At 43.4% G+C, this 20,707-nt stretch overlaps 1 protein-coding gene across 5 annotated transcripts in view; it reads right to left on the bottom strand.

Moving 5' to 3' along the window:
- Positions 1-8,102, bottom strand: part of LOC118376237 (reelin) — a 315,561-nt gene extending 307,459 nt beyond the window's left edge. For 4 of the 5 annotated variants that reach the window (XM_052474628.1, XM_052474630.1, XM_052474629.1 and 1 more), the window contains exon 1: positions 6,821-7,388. In XM_052474628.1, coding sequence (XP_052330588.1) covers positions 6,821-7,067 — 247 coding nt within the window. In that variant the 5' untranslated portion in view covers positions 7,068-7,388. Of the gene's footprint in view, positions 1-6,820; positions 7,389-7,937 lie in introns of those variants that run through there. The other variant, XM_052474627.1, reaches the window with a different exon arrangement.
- Between the last annotated feature and the right edge of the window lie 12,605 nt (positions 8,103-20,707).

Consider the following 20,707-nt stretch of genomic DNA (forward strand, 5'->3'; position numbering starts at 1 on the left):
TGTCTCGCCTTTGACCTCTCTGTGTCTTGCTGTGTGTTTGATTGCATTGTTTATTCAGCAGAAAGACAGTTAATAGGCTGGATATTGACGTGTAGGGATCAGACAATAGACAGACATAGCACGCTGCTTGCCTCCGGTCTCAAAGATATCCCTCTCTGTTTCAGAATGAAGAGATCATGGGTCAGTGAATCTCCATTTACAGTGCTTCTTAATCCAGGACTAGGCATAATATGTGTTCAGGAAACTGCCCCCAATCCTATCTGAGGTTGTAGTATCTGGCTGGTATTAGTCAACATAGGACCTCTGCAAAATAATGGACTACTGTGCAAATAGCAGACTCCAAATAACAGTGTAATTCAGTATTTCTAAATCAGATATGCTATCGTTGTGGAAGGTTGACGGTATAGGCTATTTGCAGGGTGAATTTATCACTAGGTCACCATTAGGCGATTGTTTCTCTGTGATTCTCCAACTATTAACATATGAAAGGGCCCATTAGGGGAGAGCATGTTACTATCTTCAGATTAGCAATGGTCATTTTGGCCCGTGATGTTGTTGACTGGTTTGCTAAACAGCTCTCCCTTTTCTCTCTCTCCCTCTATAGCTTTCTACCCTCATTCTCCACTGACTCTCTATGTCTCTCTCTTTCTCTCCCTCTCACTTTCCACCCATCCTCTCTCCCCCTCTCCCCTTTCCATCTCTCCCTCTCTCTCTCTCACTTTCTCCCCCTCCTCTCTGTCTGTCTCTCCCCTCTCCCCCCTCTCTCTAAACAGTGTTCTGTCATTTAGCACTGCTGCTTCCCATTGAGTGGCTGAGCGTTGTTTGGATTTCTATAGTGGAGAAGAACAATGAAGTCTGGTCTGTTGCACACACACAAGTGCACACACACTATGCGCATGGTCTGTGAGAGCCAGCGTACCTGTGCGTGACTGCCACAGCAGGGAAGTGTGTGTGAGTGGCTCTCACACCGTGCTCCAATCTGACCCAACCAGCCCCAAACCCGCACACACAAATGAACTCACAAATACATTTGTACGTATGCAAATGATAATACACACACTCTTAAACTATGCAAACACCACAATCACACTCTCCCAGAGATTAGATTCAAATACACATGTATTGTACATACAGTACAGTACAAATGGACCGGCACACAAAGCAAAGCCAAGCAATAATACAGGAGCACTTCAAGCAGTCAATAAAATAGATCCCAAGCTTTGACCCCGAAATACAAACATTACAAAGCGAAGATTCACAAATTCAAATGAAAATGCATAAATTACCACCACGCACACAATAGCACACAGTCAATCCCTCATTCCCCTTCTTTCTCCCTTTCCCGTTCTCTCTCTCCCTCTAGCTCCCTTCTTCTAGTGAATCCCCATTCACTTCCCAAGGACACCACTCTGGCATTCCATTCCCTCCACCATCCTGCCTTTTCCATCCCTTTCCATTGTTCTTTCACAATATTCAGCCTTAAGTAAGATGCCCTCCCATCACCCTGCGAATTGGAATTCAATATGCTGTATTGGCATGACCATGAAATATCAGTAGACTGTCTATAGTCCCTCTCCCTTTGCCCCTCTCGATCTCTCAAATTCCAAATTAACTTGAAAGTGATGGATCAATGTTGACAAAGCAATGCAATACAAAATAATTACGGAAAATAAAAGGAATTAGTGTCAAATGGATGCTTTACAATTCCTCTTTCTCCCTCTCTCCCACTTTATTTCTCCCCCTATATCCCCCTCTCCATCACTCCACCTCTACCTCCCTGAATGTGGGTGTTGTTCTTCTGTGAGAGAATGAACAGGTTGGTGTGTGTGAGTCAGAGAGGATTAAAACAGTACAACACAGGCAGGAGAAGCAGCACTCTGCTCCATCTGAGCGTTGCCTGGCTTTCTGTTATCTATGTTTAGAAACAGAACTCTGGAGTCTTTATCCTCACTCTCCCTCTCACAAAGACACTGCTGTCTTTCAGTGGAAAAATACGACTTAGATGGGGACGTGACTTGGAGCTGTGCAACAGGTACAATACTCAGCACAGTGAAAAATGGCTTTGAAAAGAAAGAGAGAAAAAAGTATTTTCAAGATGACTTAAATAAAGAGCTGTTTCCTGGATGGAGTGGGCCAAGAGGGTCAGGCCCCAATGTCTCTCAATGGCAAGGCTGTGCTCACTGAGCCTCTCTCTCTCTCTGTTTCTTTCACTCTCTCTTTTTTCACTTTTTCTTCAGCAGTATCTCGATCACACCACTTAGTCTGTAAAAACGGCCTTATCTTATGAGGTGAGAGTAGAGATAGAGAGCTCAGGTGAGAAAAACAATTAGGGCCTGCTATTCTGAATTTCAGCCATGCAGGATCCTCCCCCGTGACTGGAGCATTAACAGATGAAGCATATTCCTTAAATGAGCACCTGAACACCTAAAGCTTAACAGCAGCCATTACAATAGGACATGGTGCTTCTAGACTGGTTAAAGGATTTACTGTAATTAATGAATGTGTGGGGGGACTGCTTGTCTCTCGCTCTCTCCTTCTCTCCCTCTCGCTGTCTCCCTCTCTCACCATGGCCAGTATCTCTCATGTCTCCTCTCCTCAAAAGCACATGCAGCAGCCCCCTTAATGGTTAGATGTTAGATCACACACGGCTTTAGAAGACAAAACAAACAGCAACTGTTCCTCTTTTGCTTAGAAACTGGCATCAAGAGACAGCATTAAAAAGGCAAAAGTGAAGAGAGCAAATTTAACAAAATAATGTGATACAGGCAGAAAAAAGTTATTGTTTACTGAGACAAACTTCCCCCCTCTTCCTCCTCTCCCCTTCTCTCCCATCCCCCTCCCTCTCTTGCCCGGCCAGCTGTCTATACACCTGCTCTCTCTCTCTCTGTCTCTCTGTCTCTCTGTCTCTCTCTCTCTCTCTCTCTCTCTCTCTCTCTCTCTCTCTCTCTCTCTCTCTCTCTCTCTCTCTCTCTCTCTCTCTCTCTCTCTCTCTCTCTCTCTCATCTCCCTCTCCCTCTCTCCTTCCTTATCTCCCTCTCTCTCTCCTTATCTCCCTCTCTCTCTCCTTATCTCCCTCTCTCCTTCCTTATCTCCCTCATCTTTTACGTATCTCTCCTCTGCTCTTCTAATGCCATATCTCCTTATATGGAACCAGAAATCTGGTGTGTGCGACTGGTGGGGGTACCGTGTGTATGTGCGCAAATTACCCTAATTGCACAAGGGCTATCCAGCCTGTCACTATTTCACTCCCCATTATCCTCCCATCGCCGTGGCTTACCATCTCTCTCCAAATCCAGGTTCTACCCCCAATGAGCTGTCATAGAGCAGCACTAAAACCCAGTAATTTCCCATACCAACCCCCGTCCTCATACCCCCATATCTGATCAGCTCAATCCAGCTCTGTCATTAAATCACTGTCATCAAATCTTCCCACTATCCCTACCACAGCCTCAGTTTAATTTAACCTCCATCCTTCCCCCCTTCCTCCCTGTGCCCAACCATAGCACATTTCTAATGTTAATGCTCTCTCTCACACACACACACACACACACACACACACACACACACACACACACACACACACACACACACACACACACACACACACACACACACACACACACACACATTGGTTTAAAGGTGCTTCCCTGAAGGGCTCAGCCTGAGCTACACTGTTATTTTCACACCCAGGATAAACGTCTCTCTTTATATACACTACTCACTACTGTTATTTTTCTGCTCTTCTTTTCTCCTTCTCTGTATCTATTGCTCTCTTCTACTTCTGCATATTAACCCATATGAAATTCCTGGTTGTTGTTTTTTTACAGCTAACTAATTGACAACATTGGTCTTACGAACAAAACATTCTACGCTTACGAAATATGTATTCTATCGTTGGTATGTTGAAGAACTAAGAGAAATAACAGTATACAAAATGTTAACACATCCAGAGATAGAGATTTAAGTGTCTGGGACGAATGGACGAGCTAACATGTACTGTATAGGGATGTCTCTTCGTCTTTCTCTCTCGTTTTTTCTCTCTCTCTCTCGCTCCCCCTCTATCCCTCTTTTTATCTCTCTCGCTGCCGAAACACACACACTGGTGGCACTTTAATTGGGAAGACAGGAGTAGTAATGGCTCTAACAGAATAAATGGAATAGTTTCAAACACATCATTCACTCCAATCCAGACATTATTATGAACCATACTCCCCTCCCCAGCTTCCTGTGACACACACAGAGACACACATACACACAGTTCTAAGGTCACTACGTGTTTCCCTGGCCGGAACAGGTGTCATGCAGACAGCGTACCGGAGTGCAGGTGTGGGAAAGGTGAAATCACTATAAACATTTTCTCTCTTTTTTTCTCTTCTCTTATTTCATCTTATTTCTGTCAGTGTGGATCTAGCTGCTCTATTCTCTTGCTCCATCTCTTTCCCTCTTTCTTTCCCTCCCTCGCTTCTCGGTCTCTCTCATTCAGCGTGTGTGATCTCTTTTTCCATGAGTTAGTTTCTCCTGAGGATATAACGCCACCTACACACATTGAGCATGGGGCAGCCGGATGACACAACACAGAACAGAAATACCAGCAGAGTTGCAGCTAGCTCAGAACAGAGAAACTACTTCACTCAGCATCAATACTTGTTGCAGTTACATAAATGGCAGTTTATATCCATCCACCACACAAACACACACATCACAACAGCTCCACGATGTGAAAGCAAACCTTGTTAAACAGGTACTGAGAAACACACAGCATGAACTACATACTGTACAAGAACCTGAAAGAGTCTATTTAGTATATAATGTTTAAGGATTTAATTAAACATTTTCCCCAAAAATATTTTGTTCGATTTGCATGAATAAAACAGCAGATAAAATTCAACCAAAGGGGACAAATAAAGACCAAAAACAATATAGCAAAACCATAAGGATTCTGAATAAATGTTCAGTCAACACATACAGTTCCTTCAGAAAGTATTCACACCCCTTGACTTTTTTACCATTTTGTTGTGTTAAAAAGTGGGATTCAAATGGATATAATTGTCATCTTTTGTCAACGATCTACACAAAGTGAACAAATTATAAGAATTCTACTAATGGGAAACATTTTGAGTCAATGCATATTAGAATCACCTTTGGCAGTGATTACAGGTGTGTCTTTCTGGGTAAGTCTCTAAGAGCTTTGCACACCTGGATTGTAAAATATTTGCCCATTATTCTTTAAAAAATTCTTCAAGCTCTGTCAAGTTAATTGTTGATCATTGCCAGACAGCCATTTTCAAGCGTTGCCATAGATTTCCAAGCCGATTTATGCCAGAAATGTAACTAGGCCACTCAGGAACATTCAATGTCATCTTTGTAAGTAAGTCCAGTGTATAATTGGCCTTGCGTTTTAGGTTATTGTCCTCCCGAAAGGTGCATTTTTCTCCCAGGTTGTTTTGGAAAGCAGACTGAACCAGGTTTTCCTCTAGGACTTTGCTGAACTCTATTCCTTTTCTTTTAATCCTAAGAAAACTCCCCAGTCCTTGCCGATGACAATCATACCCATAACATGATGCAGCCACCACCATGCACATAATGCTTTGCATAAAAAAAGATATATACATATTCTTTGCCACATTTTTGCAGTATTACTTTAGTGCGTTATTGCAAACAGGACGCATGTATTGGAATATTTTTACTCTGTACAGGCTTCCTTTTTTTAAAACTAATTTAGGTTAGTATTGTGGAGTAACGACAATGTTCTTGATCCATCCTCAGTTTTCTCCTATCACTGCCATTTAACTCTATAACTGGTTTAAAATTACCATTATGGTGAAATCCCGTAGCGGTTTCCTTCCTCGCCGCCAACTGAGTTAAGAAGGACACCTGCATCTTTGTAGAGACTAGGTGTATTGATACACCATCCAAAGTGTAACTAACAATTTCACCATGCTCAAAGGGATATATATATTCAATGTCTGTTTTTTTTACTCTTCTTTTCAAGATACTAGAAAAACTCCATGGTCTTTGTCGTTGAATCTGTGTTTGCAATTCACTGCTCGACTGAGGGACCTTACAGATAATTGTTTGGGTTACAGAGATGAATAGTCATTCAAAAATCATGTTAAACACCATTGTTGCACACAGAGTTAGTCCATGACACTTATTATCTGAATAGTTAGGCACATTTTTACTCCTGAAGTTATTTAGGCTTGCCATAAAGGAATTGAATACTTATTCACGCATGACATTTCAGCTTTACATTTTTTATTAGTTAGTGAACAAAAATCTAAAAACATAATTCCACTTTGACATTATGGGGTATTTTGTGTAGATCAGTGACACGAAATAGAATTGTATTAAAGGTTATATTCAAGCTGTGACACAGCAAAATGTGGGAAAAGTCAAGGGGTGTAAATACGTTCTGAATGCACTGTATCTATAACAGAGCTTGTGGCAACTACCACCTAAATACAGCCAACCATCAAGTGATCCCTCTCAGTCCATCTGTGTGATGGGAACATGCCCCACATTTTTTAGCAATTGGAGCCAAAAAAATCTGCTTAAAAACAACTCTAATTATATACCATAGATAGGAAATAGTTGTTTATCTCTTACCTTAATAAAGACAATGGTTGATATCAGTGATGCAAAATATGTATCAAACACAATCAAACACAACACAAGCAGTCTCCTCAGAATGCACACACACACACACGCACGCACACACACACGCACACATGCACACACACACACACACACACGCACACACGCACGCACACGCACACGCACACACACAGCTGGGTGTAGGTAGTATAGTCAGTGCACTCACCTTGGTACTCCTGTCCGGGGGTGTAGGCAGTGGGGTTCCCAGCGATCTGTAGGGTGAGGAGCACCTCTCCCCCTCCCTCGGCTACCCCGGACCCCTCCAGCTCCCCATGGTGGGTACACAGGAAGAAGAAGGGGTTGAAGCGGGGGTAGAAGCCTGCTGCTGGGGGGCTCCCCAAATCCACACCGGTCCCCAACACCAGGACCAGCAGGGCACAGCCGAGGGCACCCCAGACAGAGGCCCATGCCATCACCCTGAAAAACGACGGAATGAGGGAGAGAGGGATGAAGAAGAGGAGGGAGAGTGGTGGTGTGTGGAGAAAGGTAGTCACAGGTAGAGTTCCAGTAAGATGGCTTGAGGGCTGGAGTCCACACTTGGTCGACTTGGATAGAGAAAGTCTAGTTCTGGGTTCTGAAAACAGTGTGTGTAAATATGTGTGTGTGTGGTTGGTTATAAGCAGACTGTACTGTAGCACTCCGTTTCTCTCCTCTGTTACGCCTTTTCTCTCTTCTCTCTTCCTTCCACTCTGTGGGAGTTCAGAGCTAGTCTTTGCTGTCCTGTTCCGCGGTTTAAATACCTCCCCTTCACCCACCCCTCCCTCCCTCTCTCTTTCAGACCCAGGCGTGCTGTACGCTCTCTGTGAGCCGGCCTCCCTCCCTATTCCTCTCTCATCCAGCTCTCTCCTCCCTCTTTTTCTGTCAGTCATTCTATCACTCTGTTTCTCTCTCTCCAGCTCTCTCTCTCTCTATCCCCAGCTCCCTCTAGCCCACTGTATCACTCCACCCAGGACCCTTCCACCCCTCTCTCTCTCCAGAGACCTTAGCTGTCTTATCTCTCTTCATCTGTTGGTGTCTTTATCCCCACCATGAGCATAGAGAGAGAGAGATCCTAGCTTATTCACACTTTCCTTTGTCTTTTTCCCCATCCACCACCCAGCCTGTCTCCTCCTCTTCTCCTCTACCACCTAGTATCACACCTCCCTCCCCTCCTTTTTCTCTTCCCTCTCTCTCTCAGCTCTCCATCTCAAAATTAGTCCCCCTCCCCTCTGCCTGTCTTCCTACTAACCCCTTCTCTCTATATATGTCTCCTTGTCTCTGTCTCCCCAGCTATGTATTTTTACCCAATTCCAAGTATTTTGTTTTTCCTCCTCCTCTTCTCTCGTTGCTTTTTTTTATGGGGTTTCCTTCAGAATCTCCTTTTCCATCCGATTCTCCAACTTTCTCTTTCTTCACTGTCAGAGCCCAGTCAGCTTCTGCTTTCTCCCTTCTTTCCCTTTCTCTCTCTCTCCCTATTTCACTCTCCCTCCCTCCCCCTGTTCTCTGGTCTAGACTAACTCCCCACTATAGAGCAGAGTTGACACCAGAGCCGATAATTCTGTTTTCACCCCGTATGTCTCTATAGCCCGGCTTCCAAATCATAGCTTAGTATCTCCCTCTCTCTTTCTGTATACTATCTCTCTCTTTCTCACTCTCCCTCTTCCTGGAATAAACAAAAACAGCATGGAGCTACTCCTCCTACCTCTCGTCCACACACTATCTCCATCTGTTTCTCTCTCTCTCTCCATTCTACAACAAGTACAGCTTCATTGACTTACAAAAACAATGCATCTTTCTCCAGAGCTAACACAGTGCATTATACATACACATACCGCCTTACATCTCTGTAACACAACTCAAAACTAAATAAACAACATTAAAGCAGACTAAACCAATAAAACATTTCAAAAGCAGTCTTTAGACCTCCGATGCTGGTGAGTGGTGAGCCACTGCTCTGCACGGATCTGATCTGTCTCTCTCTACTCAGCCGTGTGTGTGTGTGTGTGTGTGTGTGTGTGTGTGTGTGTGTGTGTGTGTGTGTGTGTGTGTGTGTGTGTGTGTGTGTGTGTGTGTGTGTGTGTGTGTGTGTGTGTGTGTGTGTGTGTGTGTGTGTGTGTGTGTGTGTGTGTGTGTGTGTGTGTGTGTGTGTGTGTGTGTGTGTGTGTGTGTGTGTGTGTGTGTGTGTGTGTGTGTGTGTGTGTGTGTGTGTGTGTGTGTGTGTGTGTGTGTGTGTGTGTGTGTGTGTGTGTGTGTGTGTGTGTGTGTGTGTGTGTGTGTGTGTGTGTGTGTGTGTGTGTGTGTGTGTGTGTGTGTGTGTGTGTGTGTGTGTGTGTGTGTGTGTGTGTGTGTGTGTGTGTGTGTGTGTGTGTGTGTGTGTGTGTGTGTGTGTGTGTGTGTGTGTGTGTGTGTGTGTGTGTGTGTGTGTGTGTGTGTGTGTGTGTGTGTGTGTGTGTGTGTGTGTGTGTGTGTGTGTGTGTGTGTGCTGTCTGTCTCTCTCCTCAGCCAGTATGTTTGTGGTTTTGTGGTTAAACTCCGGTGCAGCCTAGCATGCTGAGCGAGCTCCAACACACACACACACACACACACACACACACACACACACACACACACACACACACACACACACACACACACACACACACACACACACACACACACACACACACACACACACACACACACACACACACACACACACACACACACACAGCTGACCTGCTCGCGAAGCAGCAAGCAAAAGCTTAGCCTTCCCAACAGATGCTTGAACAAACTTAAGTCTGGGTCAAATACACATATATCAAACATAAACACACTATAGAAAATCCCCTGCTGCTGTTTGTCCACTCCCTGCTTTTACTGTGAGAGCAATGCTGTTATTTTGGGCCTGAGTGATGGAGGACAGACAGACTGCTGTTCCTGCTGTCAGGAAGTAGAACTCTGGTGGCCCTCTGACCCTTCTGTCATGGAGCACTGGGTACACCACACATACACATTATGCAAACATGGATACAGTAAAGACAATCAAGACTGTATTTTTCTAATGCACATCTGGGCCCTAAAACTATGCCAAATGACTTAAACACCTCTCTAAATCACTGCAAGGATGGAGAGAGAGAGAGAGAGAGAGAGAGAGAGAGAGAGAGAGAGAGAGAGAGAGAGAGAGAGAGAGAGAGAGAGAGAGAGAGAGAGAGAGAGAGAGAGAGAGAGAGAGAGAGAGAGAGAGAGAGAGAGAGAATAAAAGATCTTGGAGAGACTTTACAGTACTCAATGTGCTTGCTGCAGATTTTCAAAATATGCTTTTGAACCATAGCTAAACAAGCATTTGTGTAACAGTATTGATAGCCTAGCATAGGATTATGCCTGGCATTCAGCATGCAACATTTTCACAAAAACCTGAAAAGCATTCAAATAAAATCATTTACCTTTGAAGAACTTCAGATGTTTTCAATGAAGAGACTCTCAGTTAGATAGCAAATGTTCCGTTTTTACAAAAATATTATTTGTGTTGACAAATCGCTCCGTTTTCTTCATCACGTTTGGGTAAAAAAAAAAAAAAAAATGTTCTAAATTAACTCCATAATATCTACAGAAACATATGGCAAACGATGTTTAGAATCAATCCTCAAGGTGTTTTTCCACATATCTATCGATGATAAATCCTTTGTGGCAGTTGACTTTCTCTTCTGAAGAAATGGAACGCGCATGGACCTAGAGATTACGCAATAATTTCGACACAGGACACCGGGCGGACACCTGGTAAATGTAGTCTCTTATGGTCAATTTTCCAATGATATTCCTACAAATACGTCACAATGCTGCAGACACCTTAGAGAAACGACAGAAAGGGCAGGCTCATTCCTGGCGCATTCACAGCCATATAAGGAGAAATTGGAACACAGCGCCTTCAGAATCTGGGGCATTTCGTGTATGAAACTTCATCTTGGTTTCGCCTGTAGCATTAGTTCTGGGGCACTCACAGATAATATCTTTGCAGTTTTGGAAACGTCAGAGTTTTTCTTTCCAAAGCTGTCAAGCATCTTTTCGTGACAAAATATCTTGTTTAAAACGGGAACGTTTTTTATCCAAAAATTAAAAGAGCGCCCCCTATCTCGAAGAAGTTAATAAAGACGAGCAAAAAAGTATACAATTGCTCAGAGAAACAGGTTTTGTTTAACAAGTAATAAAGAAACATTTTAAAATAGGAGTACCCCTGTTTTCATTACTTCAGAACACATTCCCCTTCTCTTTCCCTCCCTCACTGTTCCTTTCTTTCTCATTGCAAAATGTTGATTTTGTGGTCAATTTACCATATCTTTGAGGATTTTGATGTGTGTTGGGATTACTGACTTGCTGGAAGACCCACTTGTGGTCAAGTTTCAGCCTCCTGGCAGAGGCAACCAGGATTAACCTTTCTAGCGCTAGAGGAACGCCTCGACAACGTTCCGCAGAAAAGGCAGCGCGCGAAATTCTAAAATATTTTTTAGAAACATGTAACTTTCACACATTAACAAGTCCAATACAGCAAATGAAAGATACACTTCTTGTTAATCTACCCATCGTGTCTGATTTTAAAAAATGCTTTACAGCGAAAGCACAACATATGATTATGTTAGATCACCGCCAAGTCAAAACAACACACAGCCAAAGATAGGAGTCACAAAAAGCAGAAATATAGATAAAATGAATCACTAACCTTTGATGATCTTCATCAGATGACACTCATGGGACATCATGTTCCAAAACATCCGATGATTTTGCAGAAATACTCATAATAAACATCGACAAAAGATACAAGTGTTATTCACAGAATTAAAGATACACTTCTCCTTAATGCACCCGCTGTGTCAGATTTCAAAAAAACTTTACAGAAGAAGCATAATCTGAGAACGGAGCTCAGAGCCCAATCCAGCGAGAGAAATAGCCTCCATTTTGGAGTCAACAGAAGTTAGAAATAACACAATAAATATTCACTTACCTTAGATGATCTTCATCAGAATGAACTCCCAGGAATCCCAGTTCAACAATAAATGACTGATTTGTTCCATAAAGTCCATCATTAATGTCCAAATAGCCACTTGTTGTTAGCGTGTTCAGCCCAGTAATCCATCTTCATGAGGCGTGAGCACTACGTCCAGACAAAAACTCGAAAAGTTCCATTACAGGTCATAGAAACAAGTCAAACAATGTATGCAATCAATCTTTAGGATGTTTTTAACATAAAACATCATTAATGATCCAACTGGAGAATTCCTATTTCTGAAGAAAAGCACTGGAACTAGAGGTAACTCTGTCAGGTGCGCGTCACGAGCTGACAGAGTTACCTCAAACAGGTCTCATGAGCCCCTCCTTTATAGTAGAATCCTCAAACCAGTTTCTAAAGACGGTTGACATCTAGTGGAAGACGTAGGAAGTGCAACATAACCAATATCCCACTGTATCATCAATAGGGACTGAGTTGAAAAACTACAAACCTCAGATATCCCACTTCCTGGTTGGAGTTTTCTCAGGTTTTCACCTGCCATATGAGTTCTGTTATACTCACAGACATCATTCAAACAGTTTTAGAAACTTCAGTGTTTTCTATCCAATACTAATAATAATATGCATATATTAGCATCTGGGACAGAGTAGGAGGCAGTTCACTCTGGGCACGCTATTCATCCAAAAGTGAAAATGCTGCCCCCTGTAGTGTTCCACACTACACCACCGCTGAACACACCTGCCACACACTCACAAGCTCACACGCATTCCCTCTCCCTCTCTATTTCTCTCTCCCCACCTTTTACTTATCTTGCAATAGGTTCAATATCAGCCCAAAACAACAAAAAATACAAAAAAATACAATAAACCTCAACGCATATTCTTTATCCCTTTACACTTGTGTGTATAAGGTAGTAGTTTTGGAATTGTTAGGTTAAATTACTCGTCGGTTACTACTGCATTGTCGGAACTAGAAGCACAAGCATTTCGCTATTCTCGCATTATCATCTGCTAATCATGTGTATGTGACAAATAAATTTGATTTGAACTCAGTCCAACACATATTTTTTTTATAGTTCTACAGTATGTCAGAGCGGGAAAGATTGCCAGGAGAAAGCCATCTGTTTTACCTGTCGCAGTCTCTGTTAAGAGCTGCACACACACACAGACACCTCCCAGGAACCACAAAGCTCAGCAAAGGTCACAGTAACACATGGCCTTTGTGCTTTCTCCATGTAGACCATGTCCTTCATCCATTCACCCATTGTTACACCACAGCTATCTCCCCTCCCCACTTCACACATACATGCAAACTGAGACACGCATGCACACACATGCATCCACACACACACACACACACACACACACACACACACACACACACACACACACACACACACACACACACACACACACACACACACACACACACACACACACACACACACACACACACACACACACACACACACACACACACACACACACTGGGGCAGGCAGTGAGACTGAGGGCTATCACTATCCATTATGGAAAGTAGGTCGGTGAGGGGAGGGCTTGAGGAGTGGGGAAGGGACCTTCATTATTTTATGATTATTAACTTCCACCTCAGGGTTGCTATGTGCTGGGGGTCTTTTTGTCCACTTCTTGATTTTAACTCCCTCAATCTCCCAACCACACACACACACACACACATCCTCGAGCTCATACACATGCAGGCTCAAGTGCACGCAGACACTACCACCAAAATGCACATACAAACACACACACACACACGCACACCACCACCACTCTCTTTCAAAGGGCTGCGTGCCAAACAAGGCAGAACAGAGCAGAAACACAAAAGAGTAAAAGAGCTCAAGGGGATAGAGAGAGTGTGAGGGATGGAGGGAGGAGGATAAAAGGGAGAGACAGAGAGAGGAGGGAGTTTGGGGTTGTTAGCTGTCTCTGCTTCATCACTCAGGAGACCCTAATTTACACTAACAGGTTGTTTACTCTCTATGGCAAATGGTAATAAAACAGGGTGTTTGAGGGAGGGAGGGGTGCCCTGAGAGAGCACTTCAGCTGTTATGGTTTGCACACTCCAATTAGCCATATGAAAGGACTATGGTGAGGCCCAAATGGCACCCTATTCCTTATATAGTCCACTACTCTTGACCAGGGGCCATAGGGAACAGGGGTGCCATTTTGGGATGTAGCCTAACAGTCACCCCAACAGGAGAGCATGGGGATGTAGGTATTAAAGGGGTGTAGCTATAAAGGGGGGCGTCTGTGTTAATGTCCACAGCCAGGATCACCCCAAAAGCCTGTTAACAAAGAGAGGGGTGGTGTCACACTTAGAGCAACGGTAACAGCTGCTTAAAAAAAACACTTACATTGCCAATACACAAGGTCACACAGTAGGCAGTCTGGGGTGGACTAGACACACAATGAAAAAGGAAGAGTCTGCTCTGTAAGTCATTTAATTTCATAGAGAAGGATGCAGAGTCATGTACAATAGAACTATCTGCTGTTAACTTTATACTATACGTCTTTCGATCCACAGGAGGTTTGATAGTCAACAAAAAATATTAAGTCGAATTTGGGATAAACTGATATTCATCTTTATCTTTCTTACAATTAGCAGATAAGAACTTGTGATGGAAGTCTGTCCCTTTAATGCATGTGGTTGTCGAGATTCGGTAACAGAGGCTTACACACTGAGGTTTTACTGACGAAAACAGCCTAGCCCTGAGATAAGCCTTCCCAGATCCAGGCTCAGGGTGAGAAGGTCCAGAGGCGCTGGAAGTGGTCCATTATTGCGACCAAGAGGGGGTGGTGGAGTGAATAACACCCAGACAGTTTAACCTGTCCCTGGGTAGACCGGAGCAGACACTGGGGCATCCTCTTCCAGAGCTCCAGAAGATCCAGTTAACCCCAGCAGGCTCAACATTCTCAACATATCTCCATTCCTCTCTCACCACAGACTTCCATTTAGCACCTTCACCAGACTTCCTTCCACATGGGAGATGTGTGTGGTATGATGTTAATCCTAGTAAAGAACAAGAAAGCCTGCACACTGTTTGTGCTCCCAATTCACCATATTACATTGTCAGTGTGCAGGCATTTCTTTTAAGGATGTGCATATGACCACAAACATTTCTATATTGATACACACAAAAATAGGCTTATATAGTAGTTGAAAATGAATAAAAATACATATTATTTAAGAAAAACCACTGGGTGCAAGGACAAAAGAGAATGACATAAAGCTGTGGACCTCCTCTCAGGGTAGATGTCATCTTCTTTAACTGGAGTTAACCATGTGTGTTTCCGAATCCAACAAGCGACACACAGTACTGTGCTGAGAAAGAGAGCTTTCTTCTGGTACCATTTAGAAGTGATGTATATTTCATCAGCTGTGAGTCATAGTTCTTATTGAGTTCCGACAACAGAATAACGGAGTGCGTTGCTCAGGGGTGTATCCCTCTCTTCGCACAGCGCAACACTTCCGCTGCATTTGCAATTCTGTCCAGAATGCCTCTGCGCTCCAGACGATACTGTAATATGGCTGAGGGATGTAGGACTGTGACTGTCTGCCGCCATGCAGAAACAAAGGCAAGAGATAAAATAAATGAAAAGAGAAAGGAGGAGGGGGTGGCGGTGTAGGGTGAAGAGAGGACACCAGCGGGAGAGGGGAAAAAAGAGAGAGGGAGAGAGATGAGGATAGATAGAGTAGATAGAGAAAGAAGAGAGAATTCCTTGAAACTCGACAGACAAATCTCCTCAATTCTTCTTCACACATCCCCATGCAACCAAATAATGGAGGGAGGTGGTACTTAAGGAGGGATGGATGAGAAAGTAAAGGAGAAGAATGCAGAGAAACAAGAGCTTCAGTGTTTCAGTCAGTGTAACTCAAGGACATTACAGTCAGTATCCATTAGAGTCAGCGAATTTTCCCCATCTGAGACAATAAAGTAACTACTACTTCTAACGACTGTACCTCGTCCTCTACGTACATGTTTTGTTTCTTGTCTAAAAGGAAACCATTACCAGACCCTTTGACTTGCTGGGAGTTTTCAGCTGGCTGGCAACAAGTTGACAGACCCCCTTCCTCTTCCTCCTTCACTTCTTCCTCCTCCTCCTCCTTCTCCACCTCCTCTTCTTCTATGAATCTAGACGACAACAAGTGCAAAAAAGCATGTGAGAGTAAAGTACTATATGCATAGTTGGAGTCAAACACAGACAGAAACCTCCACATCTATTAAACACAAAAAAGGCAAAAAAACACGTCCTCTATAACCTCTGAATGACAGAAAAGAAAACACATCTCTCTCTGCTCCATCCTCTAATATGAGCTGTTGTCAGGCATTGTGTTCTGCTATACAGACTGGGAGAGAATGCTGTTCCACTGGGGTATAGGCGTGGCAGCACGTCTGGCCCCAACGTGGTCTCAGCACAATTTGTATTATTCTGTGGGTATATCTTTGTGGCTCCATTAAGTATGATATGTTACGTTAGGTTACATTATGAATTAAATAGCGGTCGTACAATATCATACACATTACTGGAAGTATAGTATCATAAATCTTACCTGGTTGTACAACAGCATACAAATTGGATGATGTTACTTATCAAATTTCTTGGTGGATGTATAGTAGTACATGACTATCTCTGAGACCAGGCTGCTTGTTGTGCCAAAAAATGAGAATTACCGGGATAATTTCTCGATAGCGATTAGGTGAACTAACAAACAAGGTTAGGATAATTTAAGTGACAGGTTAGGTGAAGTTAAATGGCTAAGAGTTCAAGCGTGGTTTCATCAGACCAGAAAATCTTGTTTCTCATGGTCTGAGATGAGAGATGGTTGTCCTTCTGGAAGGTTCGCCCATCTCCACAGAGGAACTCTGGAGCTCTGATCAAAGCCCTTCTCTGAAAAAAATACTTTTTTCAAAAAATTATAAAAATGTAAAAATGAAAAGTGGTGCGTACATATGTATTCACCCCCTTTGATATGAAGCCCCTAAATAAGATCTGGTGCAGCCAATTACCTTCAGAAGTCACATAATAAATTAAATAAAGTCCACCTGTGTGCAATCTAAGTGTCACATGATCTGTCTCACATGATCTCAGTCAGTATATATACACCTGTTCTGAAAGACCCCAGAGTCTACAACACCACTAAGCAAGACGCACCACCAAGCAAGCGGCACTATGAAGACCAAGGAGCTCCAAACAGGTCAGGGACAAAGTTGTGGAGAAGTACAGATCAGGGTTGGGTTATAAAAAAATATCAGAAACTTTGAACATCCTATAAAATCGATTATTAAAAAATTGAAAGAATATGGCACCAGAACAAACCTGCCAAGAGAGGGCCGTCCACCAAAACTCACGGACCAGGCAATGGGGGCATTAATCAGAGAGGCAAAAAAGAGACCAAAGATAACCATGAAGGAACTGCAAAGCTCCACAGAGGAGATTGGAATATCTGTCCATAGGACAACTTTAAGCCGTACACTCTACAGAGATGGGCTTTACGGAAGAGTGGCCAGAAAAAAAGCCATTGCTTAAAGAAAAAAATAAGTAAGCATGTTTGGTGTTCGCCAAAAGGCATGTGGGAGACTCCCAAACATATGGAAGAAGGTACTCTGGTCAGATGAGACTAAAATTGAGCTTTTTGGCCATCAAGGAAAATGCTATGTCTGGCGCAAACACAAAACTTCTTATAACCCTGAGAACCTCATCCCCACAGTGAAGCATGGTGGCAGCATCATGCTGTGGGGATGTTTTCATTGGCAGGGTCTGGGAAACTGGTCAGAATTAAAGGAATGATGGATGGCACTAAATAGAGGGAAATTCTTGAGGGAAACCTGTTTCAGTCTTCCAGAGATTTGAGTCTGGGATGGAGGTTCATCTTCCATTAGTACAATGACCCTAAGCATATTGCTAAAGCAACACTCGAGTGGTTTAAGGGGAAACATTTAAATGTCTTGGAATGGCCTAGTCAAAGCCACGACCTCAATCCAATTGAGAATCTGTGGTATGACTTAAAGATTGCTGTACACCAGCGGAACCCATCCAACTTGAAGGAGCTGGAGCAGTTTTGCCTTAAAGAATGGGCAAAAATCCCAGTGGCTAGATGTGCCAAACATATAGAGACATACCCCAAGAGATTTGGCGCTGTAATTGGCGCTGTAATTGCTGCAATAGGTGACACTACAAAGTTTTGACTTTGGGGGGATGAATATTTATGCACACTCAACTTCTGTTTTTTTGTCTTATTTATTGTTTGTTTTACAATAAAAAATATTTTGCATCTTCAAAGTGGTAGGCATGTTGTGTAAGTCAATTGATACAAACCCTCCAAAAATCCATTTTTATTTCAGGCAACAAAATAGGAATAATAATCATTACATTTTAACTTCTTGCGACTAGCAATCCCGGATTCGAGAGCTTAATCATAGCCTCAAACGAATTAGCATCACGCAGTGGACATAAATACCCCTAGAAACTTTTCCTATTCATTAAAATCGCAAATGAAATATATTCAAACTCAAGCTTAGCTTTTTGTTAATCACACTGTCATCTCAGATTTTCAAAATATGCGTTACAGCCAATGCTAGACAAGCATTTGTGTAAGTTTATCATGGCATAATGCTATGCTAGGCTCTTTTTTTCCAACAATATTATTTTTGTAAGCAAATTAGCTCCCGTTTGTAAAAAATTATGACAATACAGCCAATTTTGACTGCAGCTTGGCTGAGAAATCGACCGGAAAATGCTACCACTACAACGCCAAACTTTTTTCAAAATTAGCTCCATAATATCGACAGAAACACGGCAAACGTTGTTTAGGATCCATCCTCAAGGTGTTTTTAACATATATATTCGATAATATATTCGTCAAGGCAATTGGTTTCTCATAAGAAGCGATTGGAAAAATGGCTACCTCAGTATTTTACGCAAGATTTTCTGCGGGAGACACCATGTGACCACTTGCTATATATGGTCCCTTACGGCTATTCTTCAATGGAAATGCGTAAAAAGACGTCACAATGCTGTAGACACCTTGGAAAACGTAAGCTCATTCGTAGCTCATTCACAGCCATATAAGGAATCATTGGCATGAGGCGGTTTCAAAAAATGCGGCACTTCCTGGTTGGATTTTTATCTGGGTTTCGCCTGTAACATCAGTTCTGTTGCACTCACAGACAATATCTTTGCAGTTTTGGAAACGTCAAAGTGTTTTCTATCCAAAGTCAATTATATGCAGAGTCAAGCATCTTTTCGTGACAAAATATCTTGTTTAAAACGGGAATGTTTTTCATCCAAAATTTAGAATAGCACCCCCTAACACTTAAGCATTAGATTATACCTACTATCAAAATGTTCTATACTCCAATTAAAGTAAGGGAAATCAACACATAAAACTTCATGATTTCAAACCCTTTATTCTGTGTTGTACAATCCTTCTAGTAAAACCTTGTGAATCTTAACTTCATAAAGTTACACATATGCTTCAAAACACAATTTCATTGGTGGAATCTGGCAATGACATTTCAGCTGGAGCTTTTGGTGTGAGTGGCACGTTAACAAAGAAGTTCATCTTTAAACCTATGTAAAATATGTTTTGTTTTCTGAATTTTTATAATGAGCATTTCTGTATTGAATTTGGCGCTCTGCAATTTCACTGGATGTTGGCCAGATGGGACGCTAGCGTCCCACGTACCCTAGAGAGGTTAAGGGATTCCTGGACGGCCCTCCAGGTCTCCTTGGAGACCCACTCCTCCACCGCAGGAGCCTCGGTCTGACTCTGATGACACGGCGCCAGGACTGGCTGGTAGCCCAACACACATTGAAATGGTGAAACGTTCGTGGAGGAGTGGCAGAAATTAAATGATTCCACCACCATAGCGATGAGAGGTAGCCGGTAACTAAACCCCACTGTGATGGAATTGAGACCTCTATAATCAATGCACGGACGCAGACCTCTCTCCTTTTTCTTCACAAAAAGAAGCTTGAGGAGACTGGTGAAATGGAGGGCCGAATTTACCCCTGTCCCAGAGATTCCGTGACATATGTCTCCATAGCCAACGTCTCCTCCTGTGACAATGGGTACACGTGACTCCTGGGAAGCGCAGCGTTTACCTGGAGGTTTATCGCACAATCCCCTTGTCGATGACGTGGTAATTTAGTCGCCCTCTTCTTACAGAAGGAGATCGCCAAATCGGCATACTCAGAAGGAATGCGCACAGTGGAAACCTGGTCTGGACTCTCCACCAACGTGGCACCGATGGAAACTCCCATACACCTACCTGAACACTCCTCAGACCACACCTGGAGAACCCCCTGTCTCCACGAAATCCTGTGATTGTGATTGGCCAGCCAGGGAACCCCCAGCACCACTGGAAACGCAGGTGAATTGATAAGGAAGAGACTAATATGCTCCCTATGATCTCCCTGTGTTACCATGTCCAGTGGAACCGTGGCCTCCCTGACCAGCCCTGACCCTAATGGCCGGCTATCTAAGGAGTGCACGGGGAAGGGGGGATCTATCGGCACCAGCGAAATTCCCAGCTTGAGGGCGAGTCCGCGATCCATAAAGTTCCTAACTGCACCTGAATCGACTTGCGCCTTATAATGGGAAGAGGGGGGAAAATCAAGGAAAAAAATGAATACAAACATGTGACCAACAGGGCGCTCTGGGTGAGTTTGATGCTGACTCACATGGGGTGACCGAGAAGTCTTCCACCACTCGTTGGTGGAGCGGGAAGACCACTCCTCTCCCATCGGTCCATTCTCTCCATCATCTGGTCCATTGCAGACCCAATCCGATGGAGGATGGTGGTATGATGGAGGACGCGTTCCTCCATCGATGGAAGGGGGGTGGCCGCTGCTCCTGCTGACTCCATTTGATGTTGCTGGCTTCTGTAACGCACTGGGCGTAGTGGGTGCGGAGTCAGGAGACACAGGAAAACTAGTACTCGCCAAGATGCTGGGCGCACATACACAAATGCCCAAAACCAGGACCTAACCAGTCCGGAGGGAAAACCCCAAAACAACACGCACTACCACACAATAACACAGTGGGAAATAAATAAGCCCGCACAAAGAGCA

This window comes from Oncorhynchus keta, chromosome 22 (genome assembly GCF_023373465.1).
Source record: "Oncorhynchus keta strain PuntledgeMale-10-30-2019 chromosome 22, Oket_V2, whole genome shotgun sequence".
Lineage (NCBI taxonomy): Eukaryota > Metazoa > Chordata > Actinopteri > Salmoniformes > Salmonidae > Oncorhynchus > Oncorhynchus keta.